Source organism: Phaethon aethereus, assembly GCF_964289735.1.
Source record: "Phaethon aethereus genome assembly, chromosome: 2".
NCBI classification, from domain to species: Eukaryota; Metazoa; Chordata; class Aves; order Phaethontiformes; family Phaethontidae; genus Phaethon; species Phaethon aethereus.
Window position 1 is genome coordinate 36,539,391 of NC_138582.1, and position 26,643 is coordinate 36,566,033.

The 26,643-nt window shown below is 37.9% G+C and overlaps 1 protein-coding gene across 3 annotated transcripts in view; it reads left to right on the forward strand.

Annotated features, from left to right (window-relative positions):
* The window catches only part of STAU2 (staufen double-stranded RNA binding protein 2), a gene marked incomplete at its 3' end in the record, with an annotated part of 153,581 nt that overhangs the window by 89,669 nt on the left and 37,269 nt on the right, over positions 1-26,643 (forward strand). For 2 of the 3 annotated variants that reach the window (XM_081996757.1, XM_081996758.1), the window contains exon 12: positions 3,104-3,217. The exons of the other annotated variant lie outside the window; for it this stretch is intronic. In XM_081996757.1, coding sequence (XP_081852883.1) covers positions 3,104-3,217 — 114 coding nt within the window. The remainder of the gene's footprint in view (positions 1-3,103; positions 3,218-26,643) is intronic. 3 annotated transcript variants of the gene reach the window in all.

A 26,643-nucleotide genomic window follows, 5' to 3' on the forward strand; every position in this document is an offset into this window, starting at 1 on the left:
CTTTTATTTTTACCTCCATAATATATGGAAATGGAAAATGACCAATTGTGGTTAGGCCAGAGGCCTTAATGATGGGTTATAGTCCCAGCACTGCCATTCACTCCTGCCAGTGCTGAGTGAATTTGCATGAGTCATTTAACATCTGTGCACAAAGTGTCCTTACCTGCCTAACAGAGTTATTGCGGAGATGAGCTGTAGTTAAGCACTCTTGACTCTTAAGGCTCTGAGGAACTTATGTTGTCGTGAATCTCAATAATGGCCACATAATCACCCTTGGAGCACTTGGCCAGCCTTCAGTCACCACTTCTTGATCGCAAATACTGAATCAAGTATTTGCTGTGCCTTCCTGTTCCCCTGCTTTTGATGCTATGATAGTCTTAAACCAGTTTTATAGACATTCAGGTTCCTCCCATACTTAGTCATAATAGCGTGGACATATAAACTGAAATATTTGCAACATACTGCTGGCCGAAAACCTAAAAGTATCTGCTGCTATTCAGACTACTTGATATTTGACTACCACCATTTCTTTCTGAGTGCCTATTTTGGACATTCTGCTCAAATAGGTAAACATCTAGCACTCTTGGTGGACAAAAAATCCCAAACTTCAGATCATAGATCAAATATGAAGAAGAAAGGAATAAAATAGTTTGAGATTGTAGCAGCTGGACTGAGAAATAACAAAACAGGATTACTGGGAAATTGCACGTAGGCATGCCAAATGTAGAAGAAATCTGAATGTTTCTGCTGAGTGCACAGATCTGTAGACTAGAAAGATTTGATGTAGACTAGAAAGATTTGATGAAAGGACAAAGTTTTATTCTGTCCTCCATTCAAAGTCCAGTCTTTTGGTTTTTATATCACTATTCATATCAATAACATAGAAAGTGTTTATTTTGGTTCAACTGAAGAACTTCAACAGGGCAGGAGATAATTGGAGGACTGTTGTCTAAGAAATTACAAAGTAATGGCCTTGATACATTCAGATAAGGCCAAAAATGCATCATGAAATTCCTTTGGTAAAGTTAAGCCTAGAAAGATACCAAAATTCTGAACTTATTGCAATTTCAATGTGGGACTCTAAAGGGGCTGTGGATCAAATCTGCTATTGCAGATAATAGTGTCATGTAATACTAATCATATTTTTTCCTCTGAATATCTCCTGTTCTTTCAGCTTGTTAACCTTGCTTTATTCCAGTGGACATTAGTGAAGTGTAACCTTACTCATATTATTCTCATTAAAAATAAGTCTACAAACATACTACACAGTTCAGAAAGTGTCATTTTTCCATTTCTCCATATGTGCTCTAAGACATGTACTTTTCTGGGTCATCGCATTTTGCCCCTTTTGCTATGTCATATTTGCAGTACAGAATCATCCTCTTGAGCTTTTCTGCCCCATTTCTCCACATCACATTCCCACAACACGTACTCAGCAGAGTATCTCGTTTGCAACCAGATACCACAGTTGTGGAAGCTTGATAAGTCCTTGTCATAACAGTAGTCCCTGACATTTAAAGAACTTCAGTTTATATTTGCAAGCCAAATTTCATACCTTCATACCTCTTTTGATTAATCAAAGTTAAACCATTGTATATGTGAAGGGGCCTCTTGTGGTTTCTAAGTAAGTAGTATGGCTTTTCTGGCAGAGAGCCACAAGCCATTTAGTAGACACATACTGTGGGGGTTGAGAGGAAGAGAGACGGGGATAATCCAGAAAGCTTTAAGAAGGCCTGAGTGAAATCAGTATTTCTGTACACAGTACAAGAATTTTGCGTCTGTATCTTACTTTTGGCCACAGCAAAACTGTTTCGATGTGTGGTCAATAAAGTAATTCTGAAATACAGCACCGGCTTAGTTTTCCTTGAGCTGAGCCAGTTTTGCATGGGTTTTGCTTCAGCTGAAGTATTCCCAATTTACACCTGTGGCAAAGAAGTTAGGCACAGGGGATTTAATATGCATGCTGTACAATTAAGTATCATATACGTCACTAAATCATTTCCACAGGAATAACTTTAATATGGTTCCTAGTTGTCTTCAGAAATAATAAAGTTTAATTTTGTAGCCTATATGTCAGGAATAGGCTTTATCATGTAACTTTTGCCTGAGAGCTATACAGCTGCAAATAGATACTAACATAAAAGGTCTGTCTCCAGCAGAGCTGATCTCTCTTTCCACTTCTGACAGGGGTCACATAGCTAATGTAAATTACCACCATAAACTAAATTCCACCTCTCCTGTAGAACAAAGTGCTTGCTCTGCCTGCCTAGAAGCCAGGAGCTACTCAGAGAACTGTAATATTTCAACAGTTCAGCGTGAGTGGCAACCTGCTCTTCATAATGAAACACTGGCAACATTTAATTTCGTTTTGTCTCAACATATTAAAATCCATCCTTTCTGTAGGGGCTTTAAGCACTGTCTGAAGGGAACCTGGAGAAAAGGAAAATAATTCAAGTAGAAGCACTACCTTCCTCTGTATTGCATGCAAGATTCAGGTTCAACATGCACATCTTGGCATCAATAGGGAGTGAATTACTCTCAGAAAAGGATAGCCTAGACATCTCAAGAAGAACGCGAATTCTTCTCCATTTTATCTGTCATTTTAATTTAATTACAAAATCAAATTCAAATATACATTGGTCATGTCAAAAGAGTTAGTGGACTTTAGTAGAAATGGAATTACAATTGAAAAATTTAAACTATTATTGCCAAGTTTTTGGAGGTATAATGATTTACCTGGATGTTTTATAACTAAACTACAAAATGCCATTAAAAATGATATCTGGGCTGGAAAATATAACTTGAAAATAGATTCTTATAATTCTATAGATACAACATCTTGAATTCAGTCTCAAAGTTCTCAGGAACTGAAGAACACAGCACTTTAAAAACTATCCAACAGACATACCGCAGAAAATTTGGCCCCAGTGCAGTATGTGACTACCTAGAATATCTTACTCACTCCTTGTTTTACATTAAAGATGAATTCAATGTAAATGTTTGGAATTCTTCTTACAAACTTGTTGAAAAGGGACGGTATTTTAGCATGACTCCCTTGTACAAACCTGGTGTTTAGCAGATTACGTATGTTATTCTGTTATAGGTACACTACAGTGATAGACAAAATGGCAAAGAGTGTATGACCAGTTTGACACTGTCTCCTGTGCAGATGACTTTCCAAGGTATCGGAAGCTCCATTGAAGCCAGCCATGACCAGGTATAATACCTTCACCCCACGCTCTTGTAATTTTATTAATATCTAACAAGGCCAGAATGTCAGCATTAGTAAATTTTAAATTTTGACACACCTTGTGATTTTCATATGGCATGTTCTTGTCACTGGGATTTGCCTATCCTGCCATAGTAAAATCCTGATAAGACCTAAAGTGTCACCCAAAAAGGAGACAAAACTATATTGCCTTTTAGATATTTTTAAGACATGTTAGGAAAGCCTGAAGAGCTTGCTTTGGTTTTAAAGTCAGATGTAAGATTTCTGCAAAGGTTTTGTTTATTTTATGTATGTATCAGGTCTTGTCTATCCTATTTTTACTAGAAGGTTACGGGTAGCCGGAAAAGTAGAGAGATGAAGTCATCATCTCTAGCCATCATCTGTCACAAGAAACTGGCGTTTGAGAGGGGAAAGGGATTTTTAATCAGACTGTGTAAAACTCCCATTTTGTTTGGCTGTTCTTTAAACATTTAATTCAAGTTTCTGGCAAAAAGCCAGGGGGAAAAAAAAAAATTCAGTCACTCATCACCCTGCTGCTTCAGATGGGAACTGAGGGGGACTTCCATCTAGTCGTCTTGTCCTCCAGCACTCTTACATATAAAAGCAAGACAAGACTGTGATACTCCAAAAGCTTTAAAAGCAAAAAGGAAACAAGTAGAAGAAAACTTTAAACCAAACCTTGCACCTTTCAGATCTTCAGTAGGTTGGAAAAAGTACCATTTTTATTTGACTTCACAGGCCATCTTTAAATTGTACTGTGTTCACATTTACCATACATTTTAGCAGACTCTATGTAAGATCTGCTAAGAAAAAAGGAAAAGTCACCTTAAGATTTATCAGAATTAGTTACTTTTGGGGAAAAGGTTCAGGCACTCTTAACCATGTTTTTGGCTGGATTGTTTTTTTTTTTTATTGGAAGTTTCTAAGGTAGCTGTTAACATAAACTAAGGCCATTAGTTATTTACATGGTAACATGAGGATACTTCCTGTCCTTAAGTGTTTGATGTTTTACAGTAATGGGGAGCTGTGGTACGTCAGACCATACTTTGACAGACGTAATCCATTCACTTCTCATTTCATCCAGCAACTTGTTTATGCAGTTCTAAAGCCGCTCCATTTTTCTTTCAGTAAAAATCGCCTTTTAAAATTTAGTTATAATTCAAACACAATATTTAGACATTTCAATGAATTTAAGGTGGTCCCTGTCAATTTGGTAACAACTACATTCTGGGCTACCCGCCAGCTTGGCCTTTGTCTTAGCATTTATTTAGGCTAGAGTATGATATGTAAACAGAAAAAAGACTTTGTAAGCAAAAAGCACATTTAAGCCATCTGAATAATTATATATTTAGGACATCTAAACGAAAAAGCGTTATTGAGCCTGCAAAGTCAAGCACCTAGAAATTAAGAAATTCCAGATTATGTGCAGCATTAGTTTGATCCCAAATGTACCAGTTCAGTGCTCCAAACAGGACATTCTTCTGTCAAACAGGCAGGAAAAAAAATATGCATAAAATCACATAGATAAAGATTGTATCATATCATGTACACAAATGGGTAGAATTAAGTTTGCTTGGGGCATTATGTAGCTAGAATATCCTAATCTTGCTTCAGTTTGAAGTTTAAAAAATGTTTATCATTGGGTTTAGTTGGGTAATTTTCCACAGGTTCTTAAAAAGGAAAGAAAAATGTTTTTTCATTGCATGATGGGGTGGTTGCTGTGTTACTTAACCCACATCACTTGTGCAAAGATTTCATCTGAGCTGAGAGCAAAAGGAAGGAATCATCTAAAAGCCAAGTGCCAACCAGTGGCTTACAAAATAGACCCACATACTGGACAGGATTCACAAATTTCTGCTCATCCCCTTCCTAAATATCAAAGGAATTCCACTTTCTGGGGAAGAGGGGTGCTAGTGACTGGTTGTGTTTGACAAGGAAGGTTGGCAGGACTGGATTGAAGCGTTTGCCATCACCTGAATAAATAGAGAAAAATTAATCACTAGCAAACAAACAGAAAGCACATCAAGTGTTTTTCAGGCACTGGAATTCATTAATTAATGACAAAATTGGAGCTTTTAATGGACTAACTTAAAAGAAAAAAAAATTCCTTTTCTTTCTTGTTCCTGTGTGGTATGATTTTGCTTGTTTTTCTACATTTTCCTTCACAGCAGGTTTATTTGATACCGCTATTCTTCTTATAAAAATAGGAGACAGAACTGCTGTACCTTTGTTTAGCTGAACTATCCACATTTTAAAGTTTCAAATTAAATAAGTGCAAGATAACCATCTGCTATAAAACTTAAATTCTAAAACTCTTCTTTAACTTATATCATCTGTTACTTTTCAGTCATCTCTTTTGTACTGTTTGATAATTAGGATGGACTGGTCACCTGGAAGCCTGTGATTTCAATGGGGGCATGTTGATTTGTGTCAGCTATGGGGCCTGACATAGTTTGGCTTCAGGATCTGTCCACTTCTGTGTTTATGAAGATAATTTTTCTCATGTTCATTCTAAAATACAGATTTTATAATTTCTAGGTTTTTTAATGGAAAACTGTCTGAATGAGACTCTGGAATAGTTTCTTTGTGGGTAAATAGTGGAATCTGCTGTGTGAGAATATCTAATAAAAAAGCTGTATACCAGATTTGTCACTATATTGTGGCAGAAGAAGCACAGCTGACCACATACCTTTGATCAAAAAAAGAAACAGAAATGAAAAAAAAAACCCAAAACACCCAGGTTTCTAGTGTCATCTCCAGCACTATAGTCTACTTTTCAGATTGGATTGTCTTTTGTAGTATATCTCTATACTCACATCCAGTGGAAGATTTGTTACCCAGCAGACGCCTGTGTGGTTACAAACCTACCTAAATATATTACCTTGCTTTTTCAAATATGCCAAGACTTGACACAGCAGTTTTTCAAGTCACTTGCTCTTTTCCTATACTCTGAAGGGAGTTTTCATTCTTTAGATTGGTTTAGCTTGCAATTTTAATGACTTCAAACTTTTTCCCCATGTACTTCATTTCAGCGATTTCAGATTAAAATAAACATTTCATACTGCAATACTAATTAGCATGTATTTCAAATGTCCAATTGACAAGGCATATCCCATTTGGTCATGAAGCAGTATTGTGGAAGCAATTGCTGGTCTTTCGTTTTTCTTTTGGCAAACAGTAAAAAAGGGAAACATTCCTAAAGTATCACTGCAGTTTAGCCTGCCACACGTTTTGTTGGGTTTTACACTCAGGTATGCCAGCCTGTTTAGTAGAAATGTAATGGGTTTTAGAATTTTTTTTTTCCTGAATGATTTCTTTTCCTATTTTCTGTCTCATAGTATTTGACTATAACTATAAATTTATCTTTCCTTAATGGCCGCTATTCTTTGGGGTTTTTTCAGTAGAATTTAGCTACAAGCAGCTTTTAGTTAAAATGGTCACCACTTTCTAGTGTCTTTTTCAAGCAAATCTGAGGTTGTCCTTAATGCTAATGAATCCTGGTATTTTTTACCTTGCTGTGAGATTGGGGACAACCTATTATTAGGGCTTATGATGGACTTCAGGCATACAGTGTGAAGCTGAGGACTGAATTGAATGTGGGTGATATAAAGAAACAGAAAGGAAGTCCAGGTAGTTGTTCTATTTCTGTCACTAAAAAAATTCAAGGTATGAGGAGTGGGAGACAGAAAAGGGAAAAATTCAAAGATAGGAGGCTATATAAGCAAGAAAAGGTGGAATGGAGCAGAAAACTAAGAAAGTGCAGGGAAATGGGGCAGTGAATGTCTAAAGGCCATGCAAGTGGGATAAAGTGAGGAAGTTAGAGCTAAGAGGGTGCTCAGAAACCCCACCAAAAGAAAGACATCTTCTTTACTGCTTAGTCTGAAAGTCTCCCAGAGTTCTGCCTGCTTAGCTTCTCGAAATATTGAACACCGGATTGTTTGCTACCAACACAAATATCTTCCACATTTAGCAAACCGCGTTGTATGAAGAGCTCTTTGAATTCTTGAGCACAGACTTACCAAGAACTTTTAGTTAGAAGATGTAATGCTATTGGAGCAAACTATTGAAGGAAATGGAGGTTTCTGTTTCCCCTAAAGACTTCTAGTCAATACTATCAAGTTGTTAAGAGATGTTCTTCACTTAACACAAATTGTTGGACTCACTGTAATGGTAGCTAGGTTAAATTTGACAGCTTGTGTTACACAAGACAGCCTGTGACATAGTATCAGTCTAGGAAGTGAAATTTCTATGTCAGCTATGTCTTGAACAAGCCAGTGTCAAACTTGGCTTCCATGTTTGCATGTGTATTTTGGAAACTTGCCATGTTACCATCTTTAGTGGCTTTGTAATGATTGCTGTTTTTCTGAATGCTTCAGCTCTAAGTAACTGTAGAGCTCTGCTTCAGAGGTATAATAACCCTGTGGTTCTCATAGCTGTGAAGAAAATGCTGGAAAAAACATCTTGGGTGCATTCTTAAGGCTTGCTGAACAGCCTGAAGAACTTTGCCTTGTAACAGCAAATACATAATACATATGAAGGTACACATCTCTCTATTACGGTCTGAGAATTATTTGTAGAAAATTCTCCAGAGGCAGCAGCTAGGGAAATTATGCCAACTGGAGTCACTGACTGACATATCTGTAAGAAAACCAAAAACCTCAAAAATGAATGGTGCAGTCAGTGAGTAGGCAGAGGATGAGAATTTGTCTAATGCTGTAGCCAAAAAAGATGAATGGGGTTGGGTTTTTTGTTAAGATACCTTTCCACATCAGAAAAAAAGATTCTTTACAGGACGTTACATTAATTCGTGCTTAAAATTAATTTTGTTCTAAGGTGAAATTAGTATTTTCTAGGTGTTCAGTTTTACTTCACTTTAGGTGTTTGTGTCCTGGACATAGACAAAGAATAAGAAAATGCAAGGATTTTCTTTAAAAAATACATTTATTCCTTTTTTTTGACTGGTGTTACGTGCTTACCTTGTCATCTCATTTCTGCTTTAGTTACTGTAAATGCAGTTCTCATTTCTTTGGGGTGGATTCTTCAATAAAATCAGAAAACCTTAGTTTGACTCAGTAAAAATCTTCTAGACATTTTCCCAAAGCTTGGTGATTCCTTCACAGCCCCTTCAGCATCAGGACTCCTACTTGATCGCATAAAAACAGCTCACGCAACTGCCACCATCTCCTGCCAATGTGATCTGGCTGGCTGCTGCCTTCTCCTTGACGACTCCATAACCCTCAGGGTGGGTCAGGCACGGCCACAGCTGAGCGCCTGGTGCTCCGAAAGAGACAGTTCACGTGGGACAGAAATATATACTGCTTTTGATATATAGCTTCACTCTTCTGTTGCTGCGTCAGGGAAGGTGCACCTCTGACATTGGCGTTGCAGTCAGCAGTCATCCCATCGGGTTTTAGTTAGGCTCACCGGCTTGTTGTCTGCTATTTGGTACTTTTTTCCTCGTCTGCTGTACTCCCCGTGACTGTGTGTGGAAGTGTTGGTACATCCTCTCCGTATTCTTCATCTTCTGTTTCACATTATCTCAGTCTGGATGTACGTGACAGAACATTTGCTTTTCCCTGGCAGCTGCTAAAGTTTTCCTTGATGAGCCTGAGATCAAACATTTGTATTTGTTCAGGATGTGTAATCTTTCATTTTCAAAAAGTGAGTTACTAATTAACTGCCGAATGGGAACAGAATGTAAACGAAGGCACAGCTGTCTCCCTGCCAGACCCTTTCAGTGCTCTCATTCAGGGCTTCCCAAGTGGCTTCCTAATGTGATTGCCTCTTTCTGAAGATGCAGAATAGGATTTTTCAGTGCTCCGTGCATGCGTGTTTGTTTACACAGTAACGGCAGCGGGGTATGAAATGCTACTGTTGGAGTCCTTGGGTATCTTACATGCTTGGTGTGTAGACGATGACAAAGACCATGTATGTTTTGGGGACTGTTTCCTCCTCTGTTAGGAAAAAAAAAAAAAAAAAGGTGAAATATCCTGGTGACAACTGTGGTGAGGTTCACAGAATCACAGAATGGTTGAGGTGGGAAAGGACCTTTGGAGGTCTTCTGGTCCACTCCCCTTGCTCAAGCAGGGTTACCTAGAGCAGCCTGCTCAAGACTGTGTCCAGGCAGCTTTTCAATTTCTTCAAGGTGGGAGACCCTACCTTGGTTGTTTCTTCCTATTGATTTCATCTCCAGTACTGGCTGCTTCCTAAACCACTGAGCTGGCAGGAACTAACTCAAATTTTTTAGCCAGCTAAGTGAGTTGAACTGGCCCACTGGGGCTTAGATGAGTACCAAAGCTGAAATAAGGGAGACAGCAGGACTGCCGAGGCAAGAGAAGAGGAGGGGGAGCCATCCCCTTCCACAGCAGCAAGCTTGTAAAATGTCACTTGAAGAGCATGAGGAAAAAATGAACTGCACAGAAAGGTGATTTTCTTGTAGAAATGTTTGTCTTGTTTAGTGCCCTTAAACCTGTTCACTGTGCAGTAGCGTGATCTGGCATGAAGAAGAGAACGGGAATGCACACGGAAGGAGGGAGGAAGAGCAGGATCATAGCAGCCCTGACCTAGAGAAGTTGAGCTGCTTTGGAACTGCACCCTTAGCAGTTGCCTGCATTAAAATACCTTAGCAGGCTTTCAGTCCAGTGTAGCATGTGGAAGTGAAAAGAAAGGCATTAATAACATGCAATGAGCCAACCTTCCATGGACCACAGGCCAGCTGTTCGCTATCCTTAGTTTGCAATCTGTTTCTGGTTTGGTTTGTTTTGCTGTTACTTTAGACTCAGCTGGACAATGGTGAAATGTAAAAATTTTCAATTGCTGCTGTGGCTGTTAGGAAAGAAGCTTAGAAGGAAAAGGTACGGAGAAGTTTGGAAAAGCTAAAAGTGTCAGTTTTCTGCCTTGTGACACTGCAGCAGGAGATTCAGCCCACTTGCAGTATCAAGAAATCTAACAGCTTTTTCCCTGGCAGGAAAAAACAGAGGGAAGACAACAGAGGTAGGTTCTTCTCCTACTCAACAGTTAAAAATGGATAGACATACACCTACTAGACAAAAGCTGTTGACAGATGGAAGCAAAAATGAAGCGGAAGGAGACCCCACTAGTAGCTTGTCTTACAGTTGGGACTGACAAGGATCTGGATTTTTCATATTGACCCCTGACGGGCAGCATTTTCATTTTAATAGCTATGTTCATTTTAATTTCTAGGACTGGTAAAGCCTTTCAAACCTTTTGAATTGAAACTAACACTCAGTTAAAACCCAATTGCCTATTTTATAGGCACCTCCATTTTAGACAAAGAAAGATATTAACAAAAAGTACACTCAACTTCATTGCTCACCCTGTACTTGCCAGAGTTACTCTGTGGCATTTTCCACACACTAATAAAAGTAATGCTATGTCTGCTTGTTGATACATGTTTAATCACTTTTCATTCAGTGAAGTTGCATAACACACTAATTATATAATTGCCATTTCAAAATACATTTCCTTAAACGTTCTACAAGACAAAATAATGATTTGCACATGTTGCATCTGAAGAACTGTGCTTTTGCCAAAATTGTGTTTGCCACCTAATTTTTCCACTTCTCTTGAACTAATATCACATGGCTGGCATTATGTGTTCACCTAGTACAAAAGAAGTTTCATAGTTTTTTGTTTGCGTACTCGTCATACAACCCCTGGATCTCCACAGTGCAAGTACAAACTAAATTTGACATCCTACACCCCTTCATTTCAAAGTGGCCAGGATGTCATAATAAATGTTCCAACAATAGGCTTAAAGGGAAATAAAGGAGGTCAGATTTTATAAGCAATTACAGGGGAATAGCCAAGCCTGTGTACTGTGAAATACAGTGGGATAACAAAACTGACCACTCCTCTCTTTCACCACTTCAGTTTCATCATATTGGTACAACTTTCCTCTGACTGTCTGCTCAGAGTTTAAGCATCTTTTCCTTTTGAGACAGGGCTACACTACGTAACCAGCCCTGGTGGTGAACTAGTCTAAGCACTTCTGTAAACTTGGACTGTCTTCCAGCACTACGTTCCCGTAGCAAACTTCTGTCATCTCTTGTGTCTGCATAACTTCTTATGCACTCATCTGTAGGTAGTTTGGCCCATGTTTTTAGTGCTGAAGCACTTTTCTCAATCTTGTAGGAAACCTCTTGTCTATTCTGGGCAGAGGTAGGATTACCAGGGGAATAAAGAAATAGCTTTGTCAGGTAATGGGAAGAACATAAAAGTAGTCATGCGTGCATGTTTGCCGCAGATTGCAGCAGGTTCCTGTCCAATTTAAAGTTCAGTTCTAAAGTTACTCTTAGCTATGCTACCTGTAACACGAATCAGTACATTAAAAGTCTGGTTCTCTGCTGAGCATGAGGAAGTTGTGGAGCTATGTTTAGGAGCACTAATGTTAAACTCAGTTCCTAGACATCCATGCTGCAACACCACCCTGCTTTCTTCCTTGGGTGTTTTTTTAAATACCCCATCAAGAAAGAGCTGAAGACTTACCCTGGCTTGATCACTAATGGTTTAGCTGTGGAAATTATTTCACTTTCCTTTTTTACATAATTGCCATTGATGCCTTGATGGAAAGTGTGAGACATCTCCAGGGAAAAAGGTGTTTATATTGTTTCCTCTAACACATTTAAGATGGCATCCAAGTCCCTCCCTTGTCTTCCAAACTCATGTCACATATGAGTTTTTGTAGTCACACTGGGTTTCTTAGATCACCGAGTCAGAACATCCCACTATTTGAGACAGGACGGAGTCACCAACCAGCCTTCTCTTCAAAGTATCAAATGTGCAATATCTGCACTTGATACAGGAGCTCCTGCATCCCCAGAAGCTCTGTATGTTCTTGTGTCCTCCATTTCATAGCCGTTACAGACCATCTGTGTTCCAAGACTAATGCTTCATTCCAGCAAGATCCTTCACATATGCTAAATATAAGACTGCTTCCAAGTAATTCACTCTCTCAAGGATCCAGGACTTGAGATAATAAACACTAAAAAGGAGGAATCAAGCAAAACTAAAACAGTGAACTCTTAAGTTAAACTTTTAATTTTATACGTATTTCTTCATATTCATTCTTTCTCTTTCCCATCATTAGAGAGACTGTGAGACCTAGTTTTCCACAGATCCTTAGGGCTGTACAAATAACTGATTTTACAGTCCAAAATCTCCTCTCTCATCCTTCATCCCCTCAAAAAAAAAAAACCAGTTTGAATTGGTCCAAAATAAAGAAAAAAATGCTTCTAGCCAAAAAAAAAAAATTAATTTTGTACTTGAGAATTTGTAGTGAAACTAGGAAAATGAGTGAGATTCACAAAACTGGTGGGAAAGGTGATGAATTATTTTACCTATAAGCTCAGTGGTTCAGGCACTCACACAAGATGCAGAAGATGTAAATTGTATTCTGTGCCTTTCCCCACATGAGCATGAATCCTCTGCAGGAACCCTCCTCATGCTACAGAGCAGCACGTCTGCGTAGCCAGAGGAACACAAAGTGATAACCACAGAGTAGTCATCTTCCTTGAGTAACTGTTTAAGCAATGTGCTCAGTAGAGCTGTGCGAGCAGAAGAGTTTGGGACAATTCCCATTTTGTAATACTCCACAAGACGGCAGTTAGGGCAGTGTTCTGAAAGGTGAAGAGAAGGATTCAGATCCTCCTGGGAGTCAAAGAGCCTTAAGCTATGATTTTCCACAGTCCAGTACTGATCATCAAGTGAATCTTGCCTTTTGGTTTTCACTACAAATGGCCAAGCCAAGCAAACGATAACAGATAACTAAAGTTATTTAGAGTTGAAATTGCAGAATACCCATCCCAAGTTTGGGAGCAGATTTAGCCAACATAAACCTGCTTTTTCCAATGTATATATTTTTTTCAGGAAGAACGTACTTGCCTTGTTCTACAGCCAACGCCATCCCTGCCACCGGTACGTATCCAGCTGGTGGCGGCATTGTTCAAACCTCCCAGCCATGTGCTCCTCATGGTTGGAAGTTGCCACATGGAACCCAAGCAGGGGCTGCTAAGTCAGGCTACAAAGGCAGTTTAAGGTAGTAAGGCATGTTCAGCTGGAGTCACTGCATTCCCCAGCAGTACCTGGAGAGTCGTCGTCTTCCTTGTGTAATTCCTCTAAGCGTAACCTGCACAGAACATGAAAGCTTCCCTTCCTCAGCATTCAGCTCTCCAGCTGTCTTTAAAAAAGCTTTATGTTTGCTTCAGGATTTTTAAACTTGGTTACATGGCATGCATTCATAAAGAATGTCTTGGCATACATTTATACCTCTGCTTTTGCTGAAACTCTTATATTGGCAGCCTGATAAAGTAAGACAAGCGCCAAAGGCTGGAGTCTCTGTGTACTGGTAGCACTGGGGCTCTGAGCAGTCCCAGTCCCTGTACCCATCATGCCACAACCATTTACATAAAAATCACACCTTTTGCTGATATTCGCTGCAAGGCTCATCCCAGTAACTTGAAGATTTTAGCTGGTTTCTGAGATGATAAAAAAGCCTGTTTAGCCATTACTTCAAAACACTGGGCTGTTCAACAACTCAGTCCTATTTCAGACTACTCCCTAAATATTTCATAATTTAACATTGTTTTGAATAATTGGGGTAATTTTTTCTAGCACAGCATGCTCTATGAAGTTATGAATTGAGGAGTTTTCTATGTTGTCATATTTGATTCAATACCCCATTGTCATTTTTGTGCAGTGGTGCAATAATACACTGTCAGTCATTTAGGGGACAGCTGGACGTACGTGAAGCTTTGTTCATGTAAGAAGGGCTTCCCAGGGTGCCTCCGTTCATCAGTGCAGGACCTGGGGCTTGGTTTTAGAGTGTGCCAGAAAGCAGGATCATTTTTTCAAATTAAGTAAAAACTAAACAGCGATCAGTGTGCAGAACTTTTTTTGTCATCATCTATTTGTCCATGCTTGTGAGGAAAATAATAGAAAAGAAAAAGATTGGAAAGGAATATCAGGTATAATTTTGTAAGCTGCAAAATAGTTAAGCAAGAACTTATGTGTCTGAGAGGGAGTTAAAGAAATTAAAAGGAAGCATCAAATGTTGGCTTGACCCAAAAATGTTTAAAGCCCCATTTGCCCTTACAGAACTAAAATATCAGCACAAAGTCTGACATGTTGGCAAATACACAATTCAGACATTTGCAAAATTTGCAAAAATTAGAAAGTTTTTTGGCTCTCATTTAAATAAACTGGAACTTGTGGATTTTTTTGGAACCCTCCTGATAAGTAACACTTAAAACCCTTTTGATCAAATACCCTTTCTCAGGCAATTACATGTTCTTAATTTAGAGGCCAGTTCAAAAGATTGCTTGTTACCTTCATTTAGCAAAGGTTCAGCTGCTGCAGTTTTCTGATCCTTTTAAAAAAGGCAAACAGGGAGAGTTTACACAATAAAAGTTCTTTTTTTATTCTCAAATTAATTATTTTGAAATATCTCACAGATTACATCAGTTTCTTACTTGCATTCATGTTGCAAGATGGCGACTATTATATATTGCTAGTGATGCATTAAATTAGTTGTTTACATTATAAAATCTAAACATATTAGAATCTTTTGTGTTTGTCTTCAAAGATTCCTATTCTAATAAAGCTTTCTGAAACAAGTAAGGTTGTCTTTTTTGTTTAGTTAATGCATCAGTGGAGAACCTAAAGATTTGTAGCCTCTAGCCATCCCTGTCTGTGTTTAGTAGAGTGTAAGGAAATTGTCTTTGGGACAATATATATATTTTCATTTAAAAGGGAAAGTTATACTTTTGGTGAATCATTTTGCATTTAGAAAAGGTAACACCTGTGACAAATGTAGAGAGAAAGAGTTGAAATTCATCCTCTTTTCTCAAAGACTCTGTTTTACTGTGACTTTTAATCAAAAAAGTATGTATGGTGTACTGAAAAATAAAAATTTTGGCTGCATCCCTCCAATTTCTGGTCAAAGCATTTCTGAGGGTTAAATGATACAAGACCAACATTCAGTAAAGAACAGTATTTGGGTTTTTATAGGAACTTCGCAATTTAGACTCTCAGTTTTGCTCTTTAACAAATTTTTAACAGAGATGTAATGAAATGTGAAAAATAGAAGGAAAAGCTGACAGCTTTAATATGGCGGGAGCTGCTCTGTGAAAGTAACTTTCACTGTTGAGGGAAGTTAATGAATACATCTTTAGCAGCAGCAGATCTTCTTGAAGAGTCAGCTAGGCAGCGTGGCAATGAATGTCCAAACTTTCCCCTTCGACACACTCCTTTTAAGTGCAATATGTCTTAGTACTTCAGCTAGAGAAACAACTGCTTTAATACACTTTTTAGGTCATACTGCATCTGCCTTATGAATCTGTGTTTTAAAACACTTAGATATACATCTTCCTGTCTTAACAGTGATGGCAAGTCATGATAAAACAGCAGCATTTTATTTACCTGTCAAAAACAAAACCCAACTTGCATTAAGCCGATGACCAAATAAAATTGTCACAGTTACACTTTATATCAATGAATGTCACCAAAAGGAAAGGGTAGCAAGGTAAGTGTTAACTTCAGAAGCAGGTCATTTTCTGTGTACAAGATATGCCTTTTAGGATAACAAGCCAAGAGCGCTTCATATCTAAATAGCCTCTAGAACATACAGCAACATAACAAGCACTGAGTTATAGTAAGACTTGGGAAAAGTGACAAAATAAGCAGTGGAATGAAGAGAACGGTACTGAAACCAGTTGGAAAAACAGGAAGTATAGAATTTGATGAAATTATGAAATATGTTAAGGAACATCTTGTTTCTGATCATGGCTAAACAGTGAGAAGAGCGATAAGGAGTAAACTGGCTATTTTCAGTAAACCTTCAACTTTAAACAAAAAAGCTAAGTGATTAAAATGTACTGACGACTGCTTTGATTAAATAATAAAGTGTAGCATTTTGAAGTAAAGCGTAAGATTAAAAAAAAGAATAGATTCTTACTTGTTTGAGAGACTTTTTTAATGAAAGAAAGCATGAGAAGGTATGAAACAGTTTGATGTAACAGCCCGCCAGAAGTTGTTTCGAAGGTTATCACTTACTGAGATATTTAGGCAAGATGTGTTCCAGCAGCAGCCTAAGGACAGTGCCATGTGTAACAGGATAGTAGCACTCGTGATATCTGAACAGTGTAGTAAAGTTAAAGGTTAATCGTGAAGCTTCAAAAATAATATGGGCTGTGATCCAAAGTCTAAAGTACAAATTGAAGCCTCGAGAGAAATAGTAAAGGCTACGTTTCAAATACACCCTCTAATTCTGGATTTCTGATTTAAGATACCTTAAACTACCGTATTCAGAAACAAAGAGCACCCACAGCTTTTAAATGGATGCATGCTTTATCTTTTGCAGATTTCCCATTCAGTTTACAATGATACCGGGTGAGTATCCACATCACTAGTTCATTAAGAGATTCTGACCAAATGTCCTGATCCTGTAAACATTTTCATACTGATGTAGGTCTGCATATGAGTCGTCCTATTAGGTTACCTGATGATCGGTCTGTGCAGTTAGAAATGCAAGTTCAAGTGATGTGAATGGAGGTTGATCTGAGGTGAAATACCAAACGTAGCTACATTGCCTAGGTTTACTATCCCATCTTTGCTTTGGCTGGAATCTTGTCTAAGTGCATAAGAGTAAAACACAGCATCTCTGAACACAGCCATACTAAGAACTGATGTTCCTACAGTTTTTAATGTCCAAACTGCGTGAAAGCTGCAGTTGCCAGTCGTATCACAATTTTTACAGTAGAATGAATAACTTGTATTTTGAACTCGCTTTTGCTCTTTCTATTTTCTTTTGCAAGTCATTGTAGCTGGTACTCGCACGCCCATGTCCTCCTGCTGGCCAAAAGTGACTGAGGGGGGAAATTTTGTTCATGGTTTTAAATGAAGAGGTGGAGGGAAGTGTATAAAAGTAAAAGCTCATTGTTGGAATCACAGAAACCCATGGCCCTTGACCCGAGAAGAGATATGTGTGCTGGGTTGTATCTTGAAGTGTCACAGTGTCTCATAGATCTCCTTTGGGATAATGCCTCTTACTTCTGTCCTAGACCTCCACTCTAAAAACTTGTTCCAGATCACAAGTCATTTCCCAGTTAAGAGAACAGCAGCCCAGACTATCAAGGACTGATATTTGATGGTTTGAGCAGGAGTGCAATTTTGATAGAGATGATCTTTACCAGAGGGAACGGGACTCTAGGGCATATGTTATGTACTTCTACGTTCCTGATCACATCTCCATTTCAACTAGAAATTAGAAGGTAAGCAAGCCAAGTTGCCAGCTAAGAGCGGTATAAGCAGGTGACATGCTTTGGTTTCTATTACACGAAGAAGTCAGAAAAGTCCTTTCAGGTCTTGAAAAGTACAGTATGAGTACGCTGGTGTAGTGCATTCACGCTGGAAACTTGCTAAAGACAATGTTTTGGAGTTTGCAGCTGAAGTTTCCATTATGTTCCTTCTCTGGCAGAAGAAAGAAAAGGCTCAATATCACTCTTCCCCTGTTGTAGTCTGAGACAAGTTGTGCGCCTTTCTTGTCTGATCTTCCTCTACCTTTTACAAGATCTTGTTCTTGTCTTTGTTACTTTTGAGACATATCCCTGCAAATCTGTCTCATTGTAGGTACTGCAGGTCCACTGTTAGGTTACACACACCTTCTCTCTTAAGCAGAATATCTTAAGCTTTAGTTTTGAAATACAGGGAAGCCTTTATGTACTCACCTTATTCTTCTTAGTCTTTTTCAGAACCGTCTAATCTGTCAATATACCTTTTAAACTTTGGAGCTGAGAGCCAAGCATGGTCAAGTCCTAGAATATCAATGCTATCTCTACTGGTAATAACACTTCCCTGTTTCTTGATATCATTCTGACTATGTGTCTAAGGGTTTGCTGTTGTAGCCTTTGCATTACTTTAGCTAGTGTAGTTTGTTCAATTTTTTAGTTTTGTCCTTTTTTCTAGAATAAATGAGCTGCATCTGAATGAGATGGAACCTGCACCATTGCAGATTACCTACTGAAAGTTCCATTTTTACAATGATTACATGTCAACATTAGGGGTTTGCTCCAAAATAGCTGCTTTTTAAATCAGTCCTTGCTCTTTGCTGGGAAGAAAGCAGAAAATGCAGCAAGGATGCGTTATTTGTGTTCAAAGTAGGTCTTACATATAGAAAACAAAATTCAATTTCCCCTAAATTTCATTATTTCGTGAGTTGCATTCCTTGAGTACTGTGAGGAAAGTTCAAAATGTTAATATGCTGGTATGATTAGGATGCCTTTGATGAATGTGGTCTGTATGAGGCTGGGCTCCCGTTCAGAATCAATCAATCAGTGCGCAGCGAGTTTCATAAGTAAATGTCATTAAAGGTTGCATTTGCTGAGGATGTATTTGTGTTCTCTAAATAATCATCTAGCATATTCTGCGCATAATATCCTTTTATAGTGTCAAACATTAAAAAGAAAAAAAATCTTGAAAAATGCAAGTCTTCTGTCTACAAATGCACAGGAAGCAGCGTACACTTGAGCAGTCGTGGTCAAACCCATTGGTTAATCCAGTCTTATGTCAAAATACTTATGCAATATTGAATAAAATATAATTATGGCTATGAGTATGAACAAAATTCTTACGAATTACCTCAGAGCAAAAAAAAATGTACTGACATGCTGTCTGTACAATATAGGAAGTGATGTTTATCTTTTATGTTCATTCTTACAGAAATTACAAAAACCTATATGTCAAATTACAAAGGTCTTATGTGAGTAGTTAAAATTAATTCACAGGGATTACTTGAACGTAAAGTCACTCAGTTACATAGCATTTTCAGGATCTGGACCAGTCTGCATGCATCTATCAACATACTTAAAGCAACTTGTCACTATGGTTTATTGTGTAAAAATTAATAATCTCTGTATACATCAGGATAGATACACAATCAAATTATATTTCACATTTGAAATATATTTAAAATATTTTCTTTTGATATAAATTTCTTCAGTACAATGTTTTTTCTGCTGAAATCTGAGATGATCTCTTTAATTGTGTAGTGTTGTGTTTCAGTAATTCAAGTCATGGTGCAGGTGGTACATGCAGTTTACTGATGTTAGAGATAGTATTTAAACAACTCCATGCTCAGAGGTAGTATGTCAAAAGTTTTTAAATTGAGGGTGACAGGAACTGGTGCTGCACTTTCATGTTATCCAACAATGTGGAAGAATTTTGACATACAGCTGAAATGATCAAACTGCACCAGTTTAACTCTCTAACTTCATTTGACATGAATTTCAAAGGTATTTGGAAATTATTAAATTGTATGCTATGTTTGGAGAGTTTACCTTCCTTAGGGAACTTTTTTATAAAGTCTGATGCAACGGGGCTTGTGATCTCAAAACTTTGCATAAAGCTGATATAGTTTTGGTATATCTCCTTTTATATTTAATTTGCAAGTCATGCAGAAGCTGTAGTTTCTACAGGAGCTATTACTATAAAAGCAAAACATGCTGCTACTAACCTGCCCACGTTATTTTACAAACATACTTCTTCCACTGATACAGGAAGAGACTGGCCTGAAAATGCAAAAGATCACTTCAGATCATCAAAAATTGAAAACATAGGTAACGACAGGAAACCCAGAGTAGTCTGGTGGTATAAAGTTGGTTCTCAGTCACATCATAAATGATATAATTTGTGCAAGCTTTATAAGTGTAGTACAGTATTTACTGGCTTGTTGCTTTTTGACAGAAAAGCCAAGAAAAAAATTCTCTAAATCTTTTTGTTGCATTGCTTAATACTGATGTGGCTCAAAAAACGTAACTATAAGCATAGAGATAAACACTTTTTTAAAGAGTAAAAACTGTATGCAATTAAAATTTTCTGTGAATACTTGTATTTCTTCAGGATACTGACAGCTGTGACCCATAGGACTTAATTACTTTTGTAGCTACATGTATGTATGAGTCATATAAAAGAAATGAGGTTTTCAAAACTTAACTAAATTAATTTAATTACAAAAACGCTGTAAATACTCATGACTGAAAGTTAGTTATAAAAAAAACAATCTTTTAGAAAATGGTTTCCTGGGTTTTTAATTTTAACTTTTTTTTTTTTTTTTAATTTAGTTAAGACGAAACGTTTCCCTACATTTTTATTTACAGTACGGTCTTTTATGTCAGCGATGCCTTTTTCTGTCTGAGTACCAATTGACTACTGCATAGTGTTTCACAACGAGTACCTCAATACAACGGCATTTCGTAATTATCTGACGAAATAGGGGATGACCGTTCGGCGTTTGCCGTGCTTACCATCTGCAGCCATACCAAAGGGTTAAATGCTTCCTCGCTCCCGTGTTACAGCTCCCATACTTTCCCTGCTGGCTCACACAGGCGAGAGAGATGTATTTATACCGAATATAAAATTCAGTAAGGGCTGTAGGAGGGGGTGGCTATTAAGAAATCGATACGTGTCTCACGTAACCAAAACCCGCGTCCTGCGCGATAGCGGCTTCTGTTAAACGGAAGCCGATGGGGGGAAGGATTATGGCGCGTGATTGAGACACCTGTTGAGAAAATAGGCAACTATTGACAAGTCTGATTCATGACTGAGTGACTGCTCTGCTAGTCTTCACATGATCCCCACCGAGAGTGAGCCTCGACCGCCTGCTAAACAAGGGCTGTTTGAAGTTTCTTTTTAACATTTCCAAGACGTTAATTCAGCAGGACATCTCCACTGGGGTTCTCGATGTCACCAAATCAGCAGCTGTTGAAATCCATTCGCTTCAGCATGAAATGTTTGCATAACTTTTTTTCTTTTTTTCTTTTATTTGTGACAACAGCAAAGTAAATAAAACCCTAAAAATCCTGCACTACTCAACTGGTATATGTGTGAGAACAGCTTCTGGTCGCAGTTGTAGCCGCTAAGGCAAAATGTTTATTTGTAGAGAGCAATGACAATTGGAGTAGTTTATTGTGATACACAAAAAATACTGATTTTAATAGACATTTCTGTGACAATTTCCCAGTGTAAACATTCAGCTGATTTTTGTGCCAGCTGTCGAACTTGTGTGAAAAGCGTTTTGAAATGGAATTGTCTTTGTTTTTCAATTCCAAAAAAATCTTAAAAGTCTAAAAGCAAATGTTTCCTATTTTTTCCAGTTAGTAAATGAAACACTGTTTCTTGGATAGGAAAACATTTCTATCTGACTCACATTTCCCTGAGAAAACAGCTTGTATCACAGAATTAGTTTAGTTTGAAGGGGAATCAGAACAAGGCAAGACATGTAAACATATTACAAAGCTTACTTTGATATTTAAATGCTCTTTTTTTTCTTTTCCTGGCCATCTGAAAAAAGGTGTGGTGAATGTAGTCAGTTGTAAATAGAAACTCTGTATTTTCAGTCAGCTTCATTGTTAAACCCGAGAACTGCTGACCACATATGAAGACTCCCGGTTTGAGCCATCCCGCCTCTGTTTATTAAACCTGTTAAGACTTAAGTGTATTTTTACAAGTTCATTAATGTATTCCATTCTCTCTGATGTATTTTTTCCCACTATTATCAGATTTCATTGTATGGGAGGAATTATCAGATCAACCCATTATACAGCCGAGCAGCATTAAGTCTGATTGGAATTTGGGCTTCCCTCCGTTTACAGGGGGAATATTGTGTAAATCAGACTCTCGGGTTTCGGTGGGAGGCACAGGGCTGCACAGCATCCATTTGTCAAGTTGATTGCACCTCAGCGAGGTTGCATTAGCTTGTCTTTGAACAGAAGTGAAATCCTATGCGAAGCTCCCCTTTCTGTCATTTACACTAACATCCATCCTCTTAAACCAAGGCCTCAGAGAAAAAACAAAGTGATGGCACAATATAATCAGTCACTCAGGTTGTCTGTCATCTGTTTTCTTAAGGAAATGACTTTTAAGTTAGTGGAGCAGAAAATTGAAGAAAATTAGCAGAAGGTTGTTGTTGAAGCAGGAGGAATTTTTAAAAATTACAGATGTACATAGAGAAGCTCGATTACGTACAGCAAATAGAAATGCAGTGGATTCTGGTTTTTAGTTTAGTGTTAATATAATGCCAGTGTACCCAATATGCAATAATTCAGCTTTTAATGAAACTTTATTCATAAACTTGAATTGGGCTGTAAATGCACAATAAAAAGCTGGTATGCACATTTTCAGCTTTTATATCAGTGACTGTGTTTTATGATGCTGAATACTCAAGTAATTTGCACTCTTTTCCATGTGTCAGGAAAGCTGCCTATGTATCTCAGAAATGTTAAACTGGAAAGGCAATTGTAAACAGCTCTGAGGAGGCTTGTAAGTTTTTTGAAAATCAGAGAACTGTTTTTTTGCTCTGATGAGAATGGCAGCAGTAAGTAACGTTACTTGTTTAAACCAATGCACAATGACACTGGTACACTACAGTTGCAACAGTGGCTACAGGGTTAATAGTGTAAGCGAAGAGAATATAAAGATGTAAATCTTGCACATTTTAATATACTTCTTTTTCTTCTTCTTCGTAAACTTTTCTGGTATCCACTCTGGAAGTAAGTTTTTAATTAGAGATACTTTGGTTTAACTTCAATCAGTAAGAGAATCGGTTTTGTCTTGTGTATCTCAAGGGAACATTTTTCAGTGTGGTATTTTTTAAAGGAGGGTTGTGCATGGCTATTTTAAGTTAAAACAAAATAGCACATTCCTAGTTTAAAATAAAAACTGTGAGCTCTTGCAACAAACTGGTGTGAATTTTGAATTTATTTAGTTATTTTGGAATAGATATGCCTTCTAAGAGCTTTCCAGACACGCAGTAAGTGATGTGACTAGCATCTGTCAAATGTGCTTCTTTCTTTTCTTTCCTTTCTCCCTTCTTCATTCTGCCCAAGGGAAAATTGCATGTGGTCTTTATTTGTTTATATGATGCAGATATAGTAGTCTAAATCTTACAGTGCATCGACAGAAATATTACTGATCTTGGGTGAGAAACCTCTTTTCTTATATTCCTTTTCTCCATTTTTTTCTGCTAGAAAGAGAGGCACAAAACCTCACAAAACAAGTGAGGTTATTAAATTGCTGCATCTTAACATGCCTTGGAAACTTTGGATGGAATATGTTATGACAATACAAAAATCTGATATTGATTTATATCAACGTACTAGCATATTGTCACTTGGAAAGAGAAAGGAAATATAGAAAAAAGGTTACTATTTTAAATACTATGCAAACCATATTTTTATAATGTTCATGCAGAACTGCAGTCTGCAGCTAGTTTAATTTTTCAGTCAGAGAGTATTAGATTTTTCATTTGTCCCTTGAAGAAAATATAAATTGGCTTCACAATTTTGAATACACTTAAATTTGAATAGCTTTACTCAACAGAGATGTTATATACACTAAAATCAGTCAGAGAAGCAAGGGTCTGCAGGATCAGAGCGTAAGTGAATCCATCTCTCCTCAAAACTAAATCTTAAAAGATTTCCAAAGGAAAGTATTTTTAAACACAGCATGTAAAATTATGTAAAAAGTTATAGATTAGAGAAATATGAAGTGCATCGCTCACGCAACTCAAGTTTCATTAAGATATGTATTACTCAAGGTTGTGATATGAAGATGATAATGGCTACATTTTAGACTTCTTTTCCTTTTTATAACCTAATGTTAACGTTTAGGAATTCGGGAACTTGAGAGCCCTAGTAGATCAATCTTGATTAGTTTATTTTTCTTTGTAAAGGTTTTGATAGCCTGGTAATGCTTTTGTTTGAAAGAGTATTCTTTACTTCCTCTTGTGGGGGATGAAATATTGTTACACCCAGCTCTTCCTCTGAAATAGTGAAAAACAATTTAGGTAACTGAATCTTTGATGAGGAGACCTTAGATTGAAAAGTCTGTCATTTAATTGCCCTTTTACACATAATTCTTCTACGTTTAACCTCAAAGGTGATTTTAAAAGTTACATCTTAATTGCATAGCCTCATTCTATCTTTAGTAATTTGCCTTGCAGCCATTTATTACAACTTTATTTCCCTGAACCATCAATGAAGATGGTGCTGAATTTTATATTAGCCAACTGTCCTTTTGAGATTAATGTGGTAATATAGATTTTATGCACACTTTTTCCATTTTAATATTTGTGTTATAGATTTGGGTTATAGGTATAGCACAACTGCTTAGGTAGTTTAGAGAATGCTGCATGTATTACCTCAAGAACTGATGCTGGAGATTTATTTGAAAATGTGCATCTGCAAGAGGAAACAATAGCAGGGCATTCTCTGATGTGCTTCTCTGTAGCTATTTTTACAGCTCACTCGCACAGCGTTTTCCCCTTTGAAGATAATGGTTGGACTCCCGTTGTGAGGAGCGCACTGTGATCAGATGGGGTACGAGGTGGGGATATGGGCTCAAGGGTGCTGTGCTACAGATGCCACTGTTAACATTGGGCAAGTCACTCTGTAAATGGTACTTCTCTTTCACAGCGGTCTTTTGGAGGTTCCTACATTCTTAAAATTTTTAAGGGTTCCAGCTGCTAAGGCTATGAAATAGCCAAACCCCCTCATGTCAGTCAAGGATCAAGGTAGAATTCATCATGAGCATGTTTCCCGTTACATTCTCTAATTCATTTGGATAGATATTTAAATATGTCCAGTAGAAAGCATTGAGACCCTTTATGCGACTCTATGTAACCACCATAATTTAAAAATTCGCAGCTTTTCAATACCACGCCTGTCCAAATTCTCAGATTAGAACTGGCAGCTACTGGCGTCTACTGTACAAGCATTTCTGCTTGCACAAAGCTCAGGGAGATTTCAATGGATGAGATTAGTTTGAGGAATACTTCAAGCCAGGTGTTCCAAAAATGTGAACTTGTGGCATGCGTCTTTGGGTGAAATACTGTGGGGCTTGGTGAATGTTACATCCTTCCTTTAAGGAACAGGTAAACTCATGCTAGCAGCAGTTCAAACAATAGCAGCCTCCACCCAAATCTCAGGCATGTTTCACCTCCCAAAACAAAAGCATATGTGGGGACACTCAGGCGTTTGAACTAGGTGGAAGAAGACTATAACTGGATATTAAATTAATCTGTATGGAAATCGGGTACATTGAGAAGAGAAGGACAAAAGCAAAAGAAAGAAAAACAGATAAAGCAGGAGAACAAGCACTGCAAAAAACTCAAAGGAGGAAAAGAAAACGAAATTAAGAATGAAAGAATTAGATAAGCACTATGACAGTCCCACAAAGGTCTGAGTGCTGGCTGAAAATGCTTCAAGAAGGGACGGCAGAGATTTTTTTGTAGTTGTGTATCTCCTGCATTCAAGGAAACAGGAGTGAAGTTGGGGGTGGGTGACGTTGGAGGTGTGTTTTTTAACTAGATATGCCTAAAAGATGCTTGACTTCATAATTTTATCCTCCTAATAGAAAGAGCCCTCAGGGCCTCAAACTTTGGCTAATCATTTAGGTCAAAAGGGTAATAATAATGTAGAAGACCATGAATTAGAAGTGTACCCTGGGGAAAGCTTGACCCAATGCAGAAGTAGAAAATAACCATACAAAACTCTGTAATGGGATCCTCTGAAGCTGAATGGGAAAATGAGGGCTCATACAAATATGCTCGCCATCTAATATGAAACATAACTCCAGAAGTATGTATTTTTATTCCCCGTTACAAGAGTGAAACCACAGTGGAGTTACTGTAACACTGAGGCTGAACTAATCCCATCACAGGATCAGATCTTGGTAATAAATAGTTCCAGGTGCAATCCAAGGATTATGAATTTTTAGATTTGTTTAAACTGAAAGGTGTGGAGTTTTTTTCAGTCTTTCCACTGAGAAAGGAGGGTTGTATGAGGTGTGTAACTCCTGTCTCTCAAAAGAGAGACCTGCCTATTGCATATCCCTTTTTACTGGTATATCTCTCTGAAATACTTTACCAAGAAAGCTGGTATCATTGTGCGCGTGTTACAGACAGGGAAATGAGGGATGAGGATGCTCAGCATCTTGCTAAAAGCCAGCCAGCATAACAGTGGCAAACCTGGAAGTATAAGCGCTGGTACAGGGATCTACTTAGTGGGCTCTGCTGCTTTCCGGGGCATCCTTACAATTTGCTGCTTTCTTTATCATGAAACTTGGGGCTTATGATGGGACAGGTTTGGAGAAGAGCTACTCTTTCGAATATGCCCATCTTGTGAGGGTCATTAGGCAGGAACGGAATGAGGATGTATTTAAAGATTGTGCCATACTGCGCATACATAAAGGACCGTACGAAGGTTGCGTAGGCAATCTCATAGCCAATGCCTCCATGTTTTTTAGCCTTAGGTTTTACAGTTTCATGGACTACGTCTAATCAAGTGCTTGAAGCTGAATGAAGTAGGCTGTACTTGTATCTTAGGTTGCTAGCCTCAGTTCTC